This window comes from Macrotis lagotis, chromosome 3 (genome assembly GCF_037893015.1).
Source record: "Macrotis lagotis isolate mMagLag1 chromosome 3, bilby.v1.9.chrom.fasta, whole genome shotgun sequence".
NCBI lineage: Eukaryota > Metazoa > Chordata > Mammalia > Peramelemorphia > Peramelidae > Macrotis > Macrotis lagotis.
This window is the reverse complement of record NC_133660.1, coordinates 127,670,434-127,687,558: the sequence shown is the minus strand read 5'-3', so window position 1 is coordinate 127,687,558 and position 17,125 is coordinate 127,670,434. Positions and strand designations below refer to the sequence as shown.

Sequence of the window (17,125 nt, the reverse complement as noted above, 5' to 3'; positions counted from 1 at the left end):
ATAAGAAAACTCTCTGAAGAGAACAAATCCTTCAGACAAAGAATAGAATTCATGGAGATTGATGAATTTAACAGAAATCAGGAATCAATACTTCAAAACAAAAAAAATGAAAAATTAGAAGAAAATGTGAAATATCTCATTGAAAAAACAACTGATATGGAAAACAGACTTAGGAAAGATAATTTAAAAATTATTGGAATACCTGAAAGTCATGATCAGGAAAAGAGCCTTGACATCATTTTCAAAGAATTACTACAGGAAAATTGCCCTGATATTCTAGAAACAGAGGGCAAAATAGAATTGGAGAGAATCCACCGATCCCCCCCGAGAAAGAGATCCCAAAAAACCAAACCCTAGGAATATTATAGCCAAGTGCCAGAACTCCCAAGTCAAAGAGAAAATATTACAAGCAGCCAGAAGGACACAGTTCAAATATCATGGAGCTGCAGTCAGGATCACACAGGACTTAGCAGCAACTACACTGGAAGCTCGTAGGCTTGGAATATAATATACCGGAAGGCAAAAGACCTTAGAATGCAGCCAAGAATGAACTACCCAGCAAGGCTGAATGTCTTCTTCCAGGGAAAAAGATGGACTTTCAATGAACCAGGGGAATTTCAAAGGTTCCTTTTGGAATGGCCAGAGTTGAACAGAAGGTTTGATCTTCAGATACAGGACTCAGGTGAAGCATGGAGATTGGAGGAGAGGGGGGAAATATGAGGGACTTAGTGAGGATGAACTGCATATATAGAAAAATGATACTTATAACATTCATATGAACCATCTCAGTTAATAGAGCAGGTAGAGGGAGCTTTTATAGTTGAAGCACAGGAGAAAGCTGAATTTGAAGATAAAATATGGTATAAAAATGGAGTCAATAGAAAAAAGGGAAATGGAATGGGAGAAAGAAAAAGGAGAGGGGGAATAGGCCAAGATATCTCACATAAGATTTTTTTTATTACAATGAGCTATTGCAATGATATGGAAGTGGGGAGGCAAGGGGGAATGATGGAATGTTTGCTCTCATCAGAGATGGCTAGGAGAGGAAACAGCAAATATACTCAAGGGGGTATAGACATCTAGAGTAAGAAGGAAGGGGGAGCAGGGGGAAGGGGTGGGGATATGAATAAAGGAGGAGAGGATGGACCATGGGGGGAGAGTGGTCAGATATAACACATTTTCTTTTTTACTTCTTGCAAGGGGCTGGGATTGGAAGGCCTGCCCAGGACCATAGGGCCAGGTGGATTCTAGGCCTAAGGGGTGGTATGAGGGCTCAGGGCCTCTTGGCCCCGGGACCAGGGATCTGTCTGCTTTGCCACTCAGCAACCCTAAAGCAGAGTCAGAGTGAAAGGAGAGAGAAAATATAGTACATGGTAGTGGAGAAATAAGAAAGGAGGGAGTTGTGATCAGCAATGGCAACATTGGAAAAATATGGAAGTAACTTTTGTGATGGACTTATCATAAAGAATGTGATCCACCCACGACAGAGTTGTTGGTGTTGGAACAAAGACTGAAGCACATTTTTTGTTATTATTATTTGAGTGAGGGTGCAGGGCAAGTGGGGCTGGGTGGCCTGCCTGGGGTCACATAGCAGGATGATCTTTGTGTGTCTGGGGCTGGATTCGGACCCAGTTGCTCCTGGCTCAAGGGCCAATGCTCTGTCTGCCACCCAGCCACCCCTACTATTATTACTATTTTATTTTATTTTGGGTCTTTTTTTTCTTCTTTTTGGTTTTTTCAGGGCAGTGGGGATCGGGTGGCTTGCATGTCACATGGCTGGGTGATTGTTGGGTCTACGGGGCTGGATGTGGGTTCAGGTGCTCGGGGCTCCAGGGCTGGTGCTTCGTCCATTGCGCCACCTGGCCATACCTACAATTATTACTATTATTTTTTTTAATTTTAATTTTTTTCTCTCCCCTTTACTTTTTCCCCCAAGCAAGTCTATCTATATTCATGGGGGGAGGGGCATTTTGTCTACTTGTAAACAAGAATATTTTATTAATGTAAAAAAAAAATTTGTACAAAATGAGAATAAAAATAAATTTAAAAAAATACCAGAAAAAAAAAAAAAACTACTGGTGTGGTTTACCATTTCCTTCTCCAACTTATTTTACAGATGAGGAAACTGGGACAGACAGAATTAAATGACTTGCCTAGGAATACACAGCTATTAATTGTGGAGGGCAGATTTGAACTTGACTCCACCCTTGGCTCCCTATTCATTTTACGCCTAGCTGCCCAGCTGATATTGGTATTGGAATTAGTTTCTAAGGACATATTATTAAATAGAGAAAACAGTGATAAGAAGTCAGCATTTTATTGATAAAAATAATTCCCACTGATCAACCCCCTTTTTTTTCAAATTTGAATTTTGATTGGATCCCTTTATAAGCATATCACAAATGCCACAAGATCATTTTCAGATTTCAACAAGGAATTTAATAGCTTTAATAATTTGAAAAAGTGGGAGTGAAGTGATAAATGAATTCATAATGTAATGCAGGTATGTCTACCTTGTGGTTTGTGGGCCACCTACAGACAGACCTAAAGTCCATTCATCTGACCTTATTACATTTTAATATTATACTATTGATGATTTGGGTTGCATTGTAGTCATAAATAAGTATTAAATTCTAAATGTGGCCCTTATCAAGTTTTTTTTTGGGGGGGGGCGAGGGGGGAGGCCCTACAGCCCATCAGCCAGAAGAATTAAAAGGTTGGACGCTCTTGGCTTAATGAGTGAGGTCTACCAGGAAGGAATTTTTTAGTGGCATAATAACAGGGCTATGTTCTTAGACCTGTTCTCAATATTTTTTTTATTAGTGTTCTACAAGGAGATCTAGACAACAGGCATATACTTTGTCAGATTAATCTGCCTAAGGCATAAATTTGATCAGGACTCTTTATCCTGGATTCAAGGCCCTCTGCTCTCTAGTACCATCTTGGCTTTCAAAATCTCCTTTCCATGTGACTGAGGAAATACTATGGTTCCTTTGAAAGCTATGATATATTATCATTATTACTCCACCAAGTTGCTATCAACTTCAGCTGTCAACTTCTCTCATTGATTGGAACTTCTAAGACTAACACATTCTCTATGTCTACTGTTTGGTTCCTTTCCTGTCCATCTATCTGAAATGGCTATTGCAGAGAGAAGTGGTAATAGTGGGTAGAAATAATTAAGGGACAAATTTCATCATAGTATAAGGAAGGCTTTTCTAGATATTCAAACTGTTCAAAATTGCAATGGATTGCTTCATGTATTAGTGGACTCCTTGTCACTGGACTTTTTTAAGCAGAGGTTCATCATAATATCAAACATTGGGAGTTGGGAAAAGCCTTAAGATCATCTAATCTAGCCTCTTCATTTTATAACTGAGGAAAATGAGGCCTAAAAGAACTAAATGACTGGCCCATGAACTCATATGTAGTGATAGAAGATCAGGATTTGAACTCAGGTTTTCTAATTCAAAGTAAATATTCTTTCCCTTATGTGACCCATCTAGGATGTAGAATTTTTTTTTTGGATAGATGGGAAAAACAGACTCAGATGAAATGAGTTGTTCAAGTTGCAAGGCAAGTAAGTGGAAAAATCAGGTCTTAAATCTAGTTGTTTTTCTTTGAAGTGGTGTATAAGAAGGAATAATAAGGAACTAGGAAACATCTCTCTTCTCTTCCCTTCCTCTCCATCTCCAAATGCATCAACTCTATCATCTCTATCCTCACAATCACCATAATCATCACTATCATCTCCATTTACATCTCCATCATCTGCTTCTCTAACTCCATCTCCATCTCTGTCTTTATCTCCTTCTTTCCTTTTTCCTTTCTTCATTTTCTCTCCCCCTTTCCTCTTTTCACATATATCACTTCTCCTCTATATGTCATATCCTCAAGACTTATAAGTATTCAACCAGAAATTATTGTCAACTGATCTAGGTTGTGAATGGATAACTTTCCCTAAAGATGTGCATAGGCTATGTATGATTGGGGTGTTTTTGTCCTTCATTTTGAAGAAGACCAATGAAATCAAAGGATGATAACCTTGATTTGTGAGTAAAATGGATTTCAGTGAGGTAGCATTGCAGTAATTAACCTCACTCCCTTTCCAGAGTCATCTAAGTTCAGTGGCAGGACAAAAGTCAAGATGACTAACTATGACCCAGAATGAAATAGATAACCTTTTATATCTTCTTTGACTGACCCAGTTCTAAGTGTTCCACAGGACCTGCTTTTGAAATCTTCAAGGCTATTGTAACAAATTGTTCTCATCCTACTGTGCACCCCTGTAATTACTGAGGCTAGTGGATCCCTTGAACTCAGAGGTCCTGAACTGCATAATGGCTGAAACTAGTTGAGCATCTGCATCAAATCTGACTACAGTATAGGGAACCCCTAGGAGTGGAGGGTCACAACAGAATATTTAAAAAGGTTAAATGTATATGTATGAAAAATGCTCCAAATCATTATTGGTTAGAGAAATGCAAATTAAAACAACATTGAGGTATTATCTCCCACATGTTAGATTAGCCTACATGAGAAAAAGAGAAGATGATCAATGTTGGAGAGGTTGTGGGAGGATTGGGACACTGATGCATTGCTGGTGAGTTTGTGAACAGATCCAACCTTTCTGGAGAACAATGAGGAACTATGCCCAAAGAGCAATAAAACTATTCATATCCTTTGATCCAGCAATTCCAATTCTAGGACTATATCCAGAAGAACTTATAAAAAATGGGAAAAGTCCTACATGTTCCAAAATATTCATAGCATCTCTTTTTGTAGTAGCAAAGAACTGGAAATTGAGGGGATACCCATCAATTGGGAAATGGCTAAAGAAGTTATGGTTCATGAATACTATGGAATGCTATTGTTCTATAAGAAATCATAAAAGCTTGGACTCCAGAGAAGAATAGAATGACTTACGAGATCTGATGCTGAGCAAAAGGAGTAGAACCAAGAGAACAAATTACACATCAACATTATGAAATGAATTAACCTTGATGGAAGCAACTCCTCTCACAGGTTCAAAGAGCTATGAAAACTATATTTGACTGGTTTTGGACTATATTATCCCCTACCAGAGGAAGAAAAACAAAACAAAACACGAAGACAAAAAAAGCCCTTCTGAATCTGATGAACACTTTATAAAAATTATCTTATGTATCTCTTTCCTTTAATCATAACTTCTCATGCTAAAAATTACTAATTTGTAAATATGTTTAACAAAGTATGTATGTAAAATGCTATCCTGACTATTCTCTGCTGAGGGGAGTGGGGTGGGAAGGGAGGGTGGAGGGAAATTTTGTAACTTGGAAGTATTCATGTATAAAAGGATGAAAATTAATTAATTATTTAAAATAATTAAAAATGATACTTAAAAAGGGGAAAAACTCAACTAGGAAAAATAGAATATGTTTAATTTGTCACTTCTATTCCATATGATTTAGTACTTTCTTCTTTGGTGAAAGTGCTCCATCTTTCCTTTTTAATTAAATTCACAATCAGGAAATGTTAGAGGTTTTAGTTTTCCAGAAGGGAATAAATGCCCTTGATCTCATGAAAATATCCAGAATGCCCTATTAGTTAATACCTCTGCCTCCACATTAATATTATTTTATATTACTTGATTTATATTTATCAATATACATGCTGTATTCTCCACAGTAGAATGTAAGCTTTTTAAGAGAAGGATCTATTTCATTTTTTCTTTGTGTCTTCAGGGCAATGTATAATAATTTTCAGATGATGTTTATTGTTGTTGAGTAGTTTTAGTCATGTCTGACTTTCCATGAGCCCACTTGGGATTTTCTTGGTAAAGATACTGGAATATTTTGTCATTTCTTTCTCCACCTCATTTAACAGATGAGAAAACTGAGCAAAACAGGGTAAAGCAAATTGTCACAACCAGTAAGTGTCTGAGACCAGCATTTGAACACAGGTCTCCTGACAACACAGGCAGTGCTGTATCCATTGTGCTACCTAACTGTCCTAGGTTCATGAGAGGCATCTAAACATTTGTTGAATTACTGTTTAGTTTCCTCGTCTGTTAAAATGAGTTGACTGAGTTAGAATCATCTCTAATGTTTCCTACAATTCTTCCTCTATGATGCCAGTAGTTTTTCCTAGAGAAAAGCACAATTTAATAACAAGTTTATTAATTATTTTAAACAAAGCAATGAATAAGTTATCATATTGATCCAAATATTGACTGCCCTAACTTTTAGCATTAAATGTGATTTATCTAAAATTTGAGTATAATCTATAATTGATATAATTTTCAGGCTCTTAAAAAACTGGTGGCCTTTGACAAAAAACATGAGTAGAAAATGTTATAAAGTTTTTAAATAGCATGTTCTCCCTCTTTATCTTCATTTTCTTTAGGAGCAGCTGGTTGGCATAGTGGTATAGCATTTGTAAAGAACATCCAAGTTCATATTTTGCCTTACACATATACTAGTTGTTTGACCCTGGGCAAGTCACTTGACTTCTCTGCGCTTCAGTTTCATCATCTGTAAAATCAAGATAATTACTTCACAGGCTTGTTGTCATATGTAAAATATTTTGTGAACCTTAAAGTTATATCTATTATTATTAGCTATTATTTAGAACTTCCAGCATCTTTTAAAACTCAACTTGAGAGCAAACTGTTATGTGAATTTCTTTAGAAACCCTCTCTCAGTTATTAATGTCCCTTCTTTCCAAATGGAAATTTATTTCTGTTTGTTGTTTATATATTTTATATTAGCTTTATACATATGTATTATTTCCTCAATAGAACCCTTGAAGGCAGGAACATGCCAATTTCTCTTGTATTTTGATTGATTCCCAGGAACTGAATAGATGAACTAGAGAAGATATACAGACTAGAGTTTTTGTGTTTTAATGATATGAAATAATTATTTTCTATTTTCTATGTGATTCCATTCTGAATTAATTCTGTTCAGTAATTGCTTCAACCATTTTTTTTTTGGTCTTGAGTTAAGTTCTGAAGTTCATGAGTCCAGAAGTTCAGTTTTCTCTCTCTCTCTTAGCTACTTTAAAATTCATTTGTCCTATAGATTCAAGGAAATACATTATGTCTATATAGCATTGCATGTCGATGTGCAATTAAAGGAGATCTGTTATCTCACTAACAAAACTAGCAAGATGTAGGTAGACACCAGGAAGTCTGTTATTGCTGTGACACTAACTTGTTTTGTAGGTGGACACTACCAATAAGTTTTCCTTAGAAACAAGATGGAAAGGCGTTGCTTCTAGCCCTACATTCCTGACTTCCCTCCAATCATATTGTTTTCCATCATCTAAGATACTTCAGAATTTGTAAACAATAATATTGTTTTCCATCTGTTATGTTTGCTGTTTTTTGTTCTCTGTTACTTTCCAAAACTATATAAAGGATAGTAAGCCTTACCAGTAAATTCATCATGATTGGAACATTCTTCCAACTTTTAGTCATGACATTGGTATGTTTTTCTCTGTTTTAACTGTCTTTTGTAACAAGATCCTGAACTTGGAGAACCATAATTCTAAAGCAGAGAACACTATTAAACACTTAATCATCATCACATTCATTTTTGCTTTTCCTTTTAAATTCTATAGAATCCAATTCCTGATGCAGCCATCTGGCTCCAGAGAGTGAGGTTGCAGCATCATGCACCATGCTGGTAATGTCACGGGCACCACGTAAGACAACGAGAGCATATAGCCGGTCTATTGGGAATAGGGTAAGTGTGTAAAAAAAGTCATTGATAAATGCAAAAAAAAATTATGTGACTAATAATAATGATGAAAAATTTATAATCATGTTACTAGAACATATTTAAAGGCAGATGGTATAATGTTAGCACATGACAGGAAGGAAGTAGACTCAGTAATCTTAGTTGGTCTCTTTCTGAGAAATAAGAATTCTTTTGAGGTACTTTTCAGTAGACCATACAGTCTACTTGATGTTGATTTTGGAGTTAACCTGGAATGTTTTAACTTCTTGCTTTTTTTAAATATCTTCTACTATAGTTCAAGTTAAGTTTTGTGCGTGTGATGTTATATATTTTATACATTTAAAGACTTTATTCTGAGAAAACATCACATCTTTATGTTTCACCAGATACAGACCAATATAGTTCATTACACAAGCACAAATACACACACACACACATAAGATACTCTTCTAAAGTTTAAACCCTAAACAGATAAAGAGGACTTGTGATATCTGTTGAAGGTGCAGATGTCTGAACAGTTTTTGATAAGCAACCACAGGGCAGGTCATTGAGGAAATTACTCCCTTAGTATTTGCCTCTCTTCTCACCTAAACTGTCTAGACCCTTTGCTAATGAACCCTTTTATCAGTCAACAGCCAGACACAGTTTTTGATGTACAGACATTTGGCAGCCAAGAAAGTGAATTCGATTTTAGTCTTCATATACAGCATCTGGAGTACTCTGCCCTAGACAAATCACACTCAGAGCTCATTTCTGGGTACCACATTTTAGAAAGAACATTTGGTCAATGTCCTATTTAAGGCAGCCAGAATGGTAAAAGGCCTGGAGTTCATATTAAAACAGCCAAGAGCAGTAGGTAGACATTGGAAAGAGTTAAATAAATAACTTAAGATAATGAAGAACTGTCATTCAGAACTCTCTGCAAATTGATTGGGCTGCCTGAGAAGGAACTGGGTTACCACTCACTAGAAGTTTTCATGCAAAAGCTAGTTCTATCCTTGTTGGTTATGATATATTGTTGTTGTTGTTAGTATTCCTATTTAGGTTTTGATTGGACTATAATTTCTCTCAGAGTCCTTTCAGGTCCATGAAGCTATTGTTTACCATATTTAAGTCACTTCTTGGGGTTCTCAACATCTAAACTTTGAGAAAAAAATCAAATAAAAGATGCCAAAAATTAAATCCCATTGACTAGAACTATAAGACAGTCTAATATTTTGTATTCAATGGAATTTTGCCATGTTGCCAAATTATGGGACCTAGAAATAAATTGCTTCTAGTTGTTAACATATGAATCCAGGGTTGTTTAGCGAGTTCCATCCCCTTTTCCTGCTGGCAATGTGATTACGTAATTTGATAGGCTTCCCCAAGAGTGAAACTGTTATGTGATAGAGGCCAGAAAAATCAATATTTGTATTGGCTTTTTGCCATTGTGCTCTACCCTAGTTTGACTACATCTTGAGTGTTATATTTAGTTCTTGGCACCATATTTTAGGAAAAACAGTGATAAATTGGAGAGTGATAAGAGGAAAGTAACCAGGATTAGTCAATAAATCAACAAGTATTTATTATGCATGTAACATGTGCCCCTCCTTATGCTGAGTGATGAGGATATAAGTCAAACAAACAAAACACAGCAATGGATTCTGCCCTCAAGGAGCTTATATTCTAAAGGAAGAGAGACAATATATACCTTCTTAGGTACATGCAAGATGCATGTAGGCTAGATTGGAAAGTTATCTTATATGGGAAGGCACTTGAAGCAGAGGGACTGGGAAAGCATGATAGAAACGCTTTTAGTTCCTATCCTTATGGTTACCACTTGATGACAGTTCCTTGGAACTAAATCAAAAAAGGACTGGGTGGTTTGGACTTTGTACTTGAATTTGAAACGTTATTAGATAGAAATATGTCATACATACAAATATCATTATATATAGTTATTATATGTAGTAATTATGATATGGATATTATAATATATAGAAAAATGTTATTAAATAGGATGTTCTATCCTATCATAATAGTGTTTATTGTAGTGGAATTTCATTTGTAGAGACCTTCCTCTGGTAGCATAAACATCTTGTCTTTTTTGTCATTATTGAGAAAAATATTTGTAGACTTGTAGGATCAGAGAATCATAGAAGCCAGAGGAGATAGAAAGAACCACAACCCCAGTATTTTAAAGATGAGGAAACTGAGACTCAGAGAAGTTAAGTGATTAAGTGACTTCTCCAAGTTCATGCTTGTCTTGAAAGATGGAAAGTATAGGGTGGGTATAAGAATGAGAACCACAGGCCTGGAGAAAGACAGAATTAGCTCATGTTTAAGCAAGCTATTTTGCATATCCAGTCATTGAATCACAAGGCACTGATTAGCATCCAGGTTCTCTTTATATCTCCATTTTTGAATACTAATAGGTTGAACTTTGCCTCTCAAGCCTTAGACAAGGAAAGTTAAATTTATGTGACTATAGGTTTGAGAGCTGGGGCTGGTATTGAATTGAATAGTGATTAAAAATATTTGTTTTACTACATTTCTTTGAAATGAGAAGTAAAGGAGGACAGATTTGTCTTAGCTTATTAATGTAACTGGTTCAAAGGATCATGAATTTAGGGATATTAGGTAATCTAGTCCAACCCCTTCATGCAAGTGAACATATTGAAGTACAGATAAGTTAAGTGATAACTTAAGGTTAAGCAAACAGAAGAAATACTAGAACTGGGACGTAAAACTATATACTTATACATATAGATATACATACATTCTATGTGAATAATTGTTTACATATGTGCAAATACATCTCTATACATTTATGTTTGACTAGCTAGTTATAGAGAAACAGTAAATTAGATAAAAGATATCAAAAAGAATAAAAATAGTCAGAGGTTTAACTTAAGATAAAAGTTGTACATTATGCATACTGTGATAGTCTCAGTTCTTAACTTAATAGTATACGACTCAAATAATCTGCTGTATCACTGATAAATTCTTGCCCTGTCTTTGTAACTTACAAAAATTCAGACTATAGATGATTTAGTAAATGGTGGAAAGATACTAGCTTCCCCAATATGATATCCTCGCTCTTATCACAAACCTTTTACTAATACCAAGACTGATCAGTCTGCTGCGCCTATCAGCTACCCTACAGCACATATTAGAAGAAGGACAGAGTGAAAAGAGAGAGAAAATATACTATATGGTAATGGGATGGTATGGATGGAGGGAGTTGCAATCAGCAAGGGCAACGGTGGAAAAATATGGAAGTAGCTTTTGTGATGGACTTATCATAAAGAATGTGATCCACCTGAGACAGAGCTGGTGATGTCAGAACACAGACTGAAACATTTTTTTTAATCTTTACTTTATTTCTCATGAGAGTCTATATTTTTGTGGGGAGGGGGTATTATGTTTACTCTTAAACATGTATTTTAGTAATGTATAAAAAACATTATTTGTGCAAAAATAAAAATTAATATATATATATGCTTTGAATAAAGTAGATTTTTTTTAAAAAATTGTAAAATAGAGTATGATCATAATAAATTCCAGAAATCCAAATGTCATAATACTCTGAAAATGAACACCAACCAAGATCTGTCTTTGTAAGCCTCAAGAAGGCAAAAACAGACATTTGAATTATGAGCATAGAATACAGCTCTCTGACATTTATGCTTGATTAGGTGCAACAAGCTATAGGAATTATGACTAGCAAGTCTCTTAATGACAAGAAATGTGGCTATATACTATATTTGTGGAAGTTTGTGGTTTCTGTCCATTAAAAAAATTGGCCCTAATCCATGGCATTATAGAAAAGTATTAAAAAAACAACAATTTGAGTTCCTTAACTCGACCCAATTTAACTAAAATCGATAGAAGTAATTTGGAGGAGCCCATTAACTGGCTATAATTAATGAACCCATTTATCTGCTCAATTTGGGTAGATTACTAAAGAGTGTATTTTCCTAACTGAACTTTATTGATTGCAGGTTGAGCTGATGTGGTTTGCTTTTACAGTACATTTATAAAATAGAGAAGAAATTCCTTTTTGTTCTGAAATATCAACCCAGGAATGATACTTTATTTTTCCTTCAAGATGTTGATGTTCACATTAATCTTGGTTTATGATGCTAGTTTTCCGATACCTTCACATTTTAAAGTAAAATATAATTCATAAAACTACAGGTTTCAGATCTTAGAAATATTTCAGTTGTGGATTTTTAAAAGACCACATTCAAACTATTGTGTGCAATTTTCTATTGAGTCTTTTTAGTTTTCTCTGATTCTTTGTGAGCCCATTTGGAGTTTTCTCAGGAAATAAACTAGAGTGGTCTGCCATTTCCTTTTCCAGATCATTTGACAGATGAGGAAACTTGGGCATAAAGGTTTAAGTGACTTGTTTAAAGTCACACAGTTAGTGTCTGACTTCAGACTTCCTGACTCTAGATTTATATTATTCATTGGTTATCCTTGACTTCATTGTCTTCTGATTAGCAAAGCAATTGAATGTCTTTTGTCAGTGTTTTCCAATCACCTGTAAAATTGATCTTCTTAAAGTATAGTCACCTCTCTATTTAAATCTAGTAGTTCTCTATTACCTCCAGGATCAGAGATAAAATCCTTTGTTTATTTTTTAAAATCCTTTATTATTTGACCTTACTGTTCCTCACCTTTGATAGGAACCTTCTAGTATCACTGTAATTCAGTGACACTGGACTCCTTTTTTTGTTCCTTATATAAGAAACTCTATCTCCTAACTCAGTACATTTTCAAATACATCACCCTGTCTGACATTTTCTCCCTCTTTATCATCATCTTACTACTTCCGTGGCTTCCTTCAGGTTCCAACTTCTGAAAGAAGTCTCTCCTGATCACCTTTAATGCTATTGCCTTCACTCTAAGCTTATTTCCAATGAATCCAGTCTTTTTCTTGTTTATATAGTTATTTTCATGTTTTCCCTTTTATTAGATTTTGAACTGCTTCAGAGTACAGATTGTGAGCTTTTACTTTTTTTCTTTTATGTCCAGTGCTTAACTTAGTGCCTAGCTCATAGTAGGGACTTAATAATTGCTTGTTTGCTCACCTCACTATGGAGATCAATTTATATCAATTAACTTCCTTAAAAAAATAGGGAATCATCTCTGACCTCTGAGAAAGAATGGAGTAAATGCAATAAATAATACATTGATAATAGTCATAGTACTGATTGATGTGCTTTGATATAATGCATAGATTCACTCTTTTAGTACCTGCTTGTCCCTGTACCAAAGGGACCAAGGATGCTTGGATTTTTCAAAAAAGCATCTTTTGTGTCTGCTTTATGATTTCTCTGCCTCTCCCCTTTGTTGTCAGCTGTTAATCTTGCTGCTGGCATTATAACTGTTTTAAACTGTCCATTTCATCTGATACATGATTAGCTTTTAGTAAATGATTTATCTTTTGCTCTCCTTCTCCTGCTTCCCCTTTGCCTTTTCTTTCCTCCTCCCTTTCTTTCCTTCCCTCTTTCTTTCCTTCCCTCTTCCTCTACCTCTTTCTTCTCTCACCCCCCCACATTCTATATGTACAGAAATATTGATATTAGCTTGTTTTGTAGTGTCAAAAAGCCCCAGAAGCTAAGTGGATGCCCATAAATTGGACATTAGCTGAAAAAATTTGAATTATTATTTTCCTGTAAGAAATGAAGGGACAAACTTGAAAAGACATAAGTCTTGAACTGATGCAGAATATAGTAAGCACAACTAGAAGGAAAATTTATAACTAAATTTTAGAAAGGAACAATTTTGAAGACTTCTGTAAACTGAATGAAATGAGTGGAATAACAATTTGTACAATTAACTTTGTAAAGGCAAAAACAACTTTGAAATCTGTAACAATATATTCAATGCAATGTCTAGCCATGGTTCCAGAAAACCAGTAGTGAAGAACATTTTGCAAAATAAATCATTTATGTTTTAAACATGGCCAATGTTTGTATTTATTTGATTTATGCATATTGTTTTAAGGAATTTGCCTTTTTTCTTTTCCAATGGGTGTGAAGGAAAGAAAATAGATTCTTATCAATTAAAAATATAATTTTAATTTGAAAGTGGAAAAAGTAGTTCTAAGTGTAAATAATCAAACACCATCTTCATTTCACATGGGGGTTATAAAACCGTAGTTGAAAAATTGTAGCATTTTCTATTTTCAGATTATTCAATTTATTCTTTTGACTAAGTAATCAAATAGAACAGGGTTTTCCAAATTCTGAAATGCTTTAGTAAACAAAGTCAAGCTATTGTAGAACTCTCAGTAAAATGGCAAATCAAAATATATTGTTTATTCTTTCAATAAAAATTTTATAAGTAAGGTTGGACAGTCCTGATATACAATGAAACATAATTTCTGAGGCTTTATATGTAATTTCTCGAACTTTTGGGGCCATTTGAACGTACTGATGGATTCATAATTTCATCCTTATGATTACATTGTCAACCCTGTTATTCTTTTCTTGTTCACATTCTTTCACAACTTAGCTGAGGAGGATCTATTCAATATACCAGTATCCTTCTTCAAGCTGTTTAATATTTTGCTGAGACCAGTGTATGGTGAAATAATTGTCCTGACTCCAGCTGATATCTCTTATTGTCAGTATGACCAACCCACCTTATCTTTACGTTATATTTTCTTTCAATGATATCCTCATTCACCAATTGTTCCTATCTTTTATAAACTATGTGCTCCATAGTTAGAATGCTATTCCAAGGGTGAGAATTTTAGTACGTTATCTTGGGAATGATGAAGCATCATATCTTAGTGACTATGTTGCTCATGGAAGAAGGAGTAATCGTGTTGCACTTTTAAGTGCCTTCATTCAGGATATTGATTATAGAGACACAGTATTATAAATTTAAGGAGGGCAGCTAAGTGGTACAGTTAATTCACTGCTTGGCGGGGAGTCAGTAAACCTCATCCTGAATTCAAATTCAGTTTCTGATACCTACCAGTTATGTAACCCTGAGCAATTCCTTTAATCCTGTTTGTCTGTTTCCTCATCTGTAAAATGAGCTGGAAAAGGAATTGGCAAACCACTCTAATACCTTTAACAAGAAAACACTAAATGAAGTCACAAAGAGTCAAACATAACTAAAAAGCAAATGAACAAAAATTGTAAATTCAAAGTTGAAATAGACAATAGAGATTATCTAGTACAACCAGTCATCTTATAAATGAAATAATGAAAAAAAAAACATATATACCATATGGTAAGCTCTGTGCAAAATGCTAGAGTTACAAATCCAAAAGAAAAGATAGACCCTGTCTTAAGATTGTGCTCTAAGAAAAGGAGAAAATCTTGGAGGGAAGGGGAAGTAGAAGCCAAAGAATGGGACATTTAGCTTAGTTAGGAAAAAAGTTATCAAGAAGGTGAATGGAGCCATAATGAAATAGAGTGATTGCCCAATTGATTTGATCATGATATTAAGAACTGAAAAAAATGGGGAAGATATACAAACAGTGACAAAGTTTATTGAGAATTTGTCCTGAGAACAAGAAGCAGAGTGAAGCAAATAGGGGGAAACATGAAGTGGTCAGTCACCAATCTGACCAATGAGGTCCTAGGGTGTAAATTCTTGAAATAAAAGTGTTAAAATGTCCAAGTAATTTTCTATGGTCCCAAACTCTTTATTGAGGAATGATAGGCAATGAGATAAGAAAACTGAGTCCCAATGAGAATAAGGTTTTTTCCTAAATTTACATAGATAATAATGACTTAGAACCAGATTTTGAACCCAGGTTTTCTAAATCAAACCAGTGTACTATATTTAAGTCTTTTTTTTAATTCAATTTTTTTTTTTGTCCAGGACAGCCAAATTAGAGATTAGGAAGCACAAAACTAGAAACATTAATGCTTTCTCCTCTTAATTTAGTAAATTAAATCTTATTTCCTGTAAGTAAAGTCCCCTGCATTTTAAAACATGCTCAGGCCTACCCTGAGGGGGAAACCAAAGAATTACTAGAAAGATGGATGGATAGAGATAAATAATTTATCAAACACTTATAATATGATAAGTCCCCTTTTTAAGTGCTGAGCATACAAATACAGGGAAGTAAGACAATTCTTGCTATCAAGGGACTTATATGCTAATTGAGGTAAACAATTTGTAAAGGAGAGCTGGAAATGAGGAGAGAGAGAGAAAGGCAGAGGGGACTGGCAAGGATTTGGGAGCCTTGGATCTTCACAAGACCAAAGCTGACCCATCAAAACCTCCAGTGGTCCAAAAGTACAGAACAGTTTTTTGAACAGGGAGGAGAACATGACTTGAGAGGAGACCTTCATGTTGTAGAGATAAATGGAAAGTAAAGATTGGGTTGTATTTGTTGTTTTACATTCTGAACATTTTTATAATTTCAAAATTTATGATGTCAGCTGTCAGTATAATGTGTAAATTCACTTCAGGTGTTGTATACTTCAGAAATAGCTTCTTACCCAACATTTTCATTAGCATGAATATTCAAGCTTCTATTTGTTATGCAAGCTATCTTTCTTTTACATAAACAAAATCAAATATTTTGGCCAGATATCAAATATAAATGCCAGATCATTTTAATGTTTAGATAATTGTGACATTTAAATAATATGTTGTATGTTAAAAAAAGTGTTTTTTCTATATTAGCTCCTTTTCTACTCATAACAACTCTGGGGTAGAGGAACCAAATGTATTCTTGTCTAATTTCTAGGCTTACTTTTTTTGTTATATTTTTGTTGCTTTGATTTCTTTTGCTTTGAGTACAGAACTACTTGGCATCTATCTTTAAAAAAATTATTCTGAATTTATGAAATAAAACAAGAATTTTCATGATATAGTTCAATAGAATAAAAGATCATTGTACTCAAACTGTAAATCTCTTATGTACAACTTGCTATTACTTTTAAATAAATATATAACAAAGTTATCATATAATGTTTTTTCCTTTTCTCTCTTCCCCATGGCTACTATTACACACATATCAAATGTATACAAGACACAAATATATTAGCCACACACATATAATTATGTATATATATGATAGCCATATACACATATATGTAAAACCATTTTATTTATACTTTTATTTATCAGTTCTTTTTTATCTGTGTGCAGATAGTAGCTTTCTTCATAGGTTTTTTTTTTAGTTTATTTGATATTTATAATAGTTAAAAACAAATAGTTTAAAATAAGTTAAACTTAGTCACTCCAAGGTTTTCTTATAACAATATTACTTTTACTGTATATAATGTTTACTTGGTTCTGATCATTTTGCTTTTCATTATTTTATGCAAGTCTATGGATGTTTTTAAAAAATAAAGCTCACCTCTTATAGTACAACCATATATCACAACTGATTCAGTATTTACTCAATTGACAGACATCTCCACAATTTTCACAAT

General features: G+C 34.4%; 1 protein-coding gene across 2 annotated transcripts in view; it reads left to right on the top strand.

Annotated features, from left to right (window-relative positions):
• The window catches only part of IL15 (interleukin 15), a 343,143-nt gene that overhangs the window by 238,684 nt on the left and 87,334 nt on the right, over positions 1-17,125 (top strand). For both annotated transcript variants that reach the window (XM_074229252.1, XM_074229251.1), the window contains exon 2: positions 7,603-7,727. In XM_074229252.1, coding sequence (XP_074085353.1) covers positions 7,662-7,727 — 66 coding nt within the window. In that variant the 5' untranslated portion in view covers positions 7,603-7,661. The remainder of the gene's footprint in view (positions 1-7,602; positions 7,728-17,125) is intronic.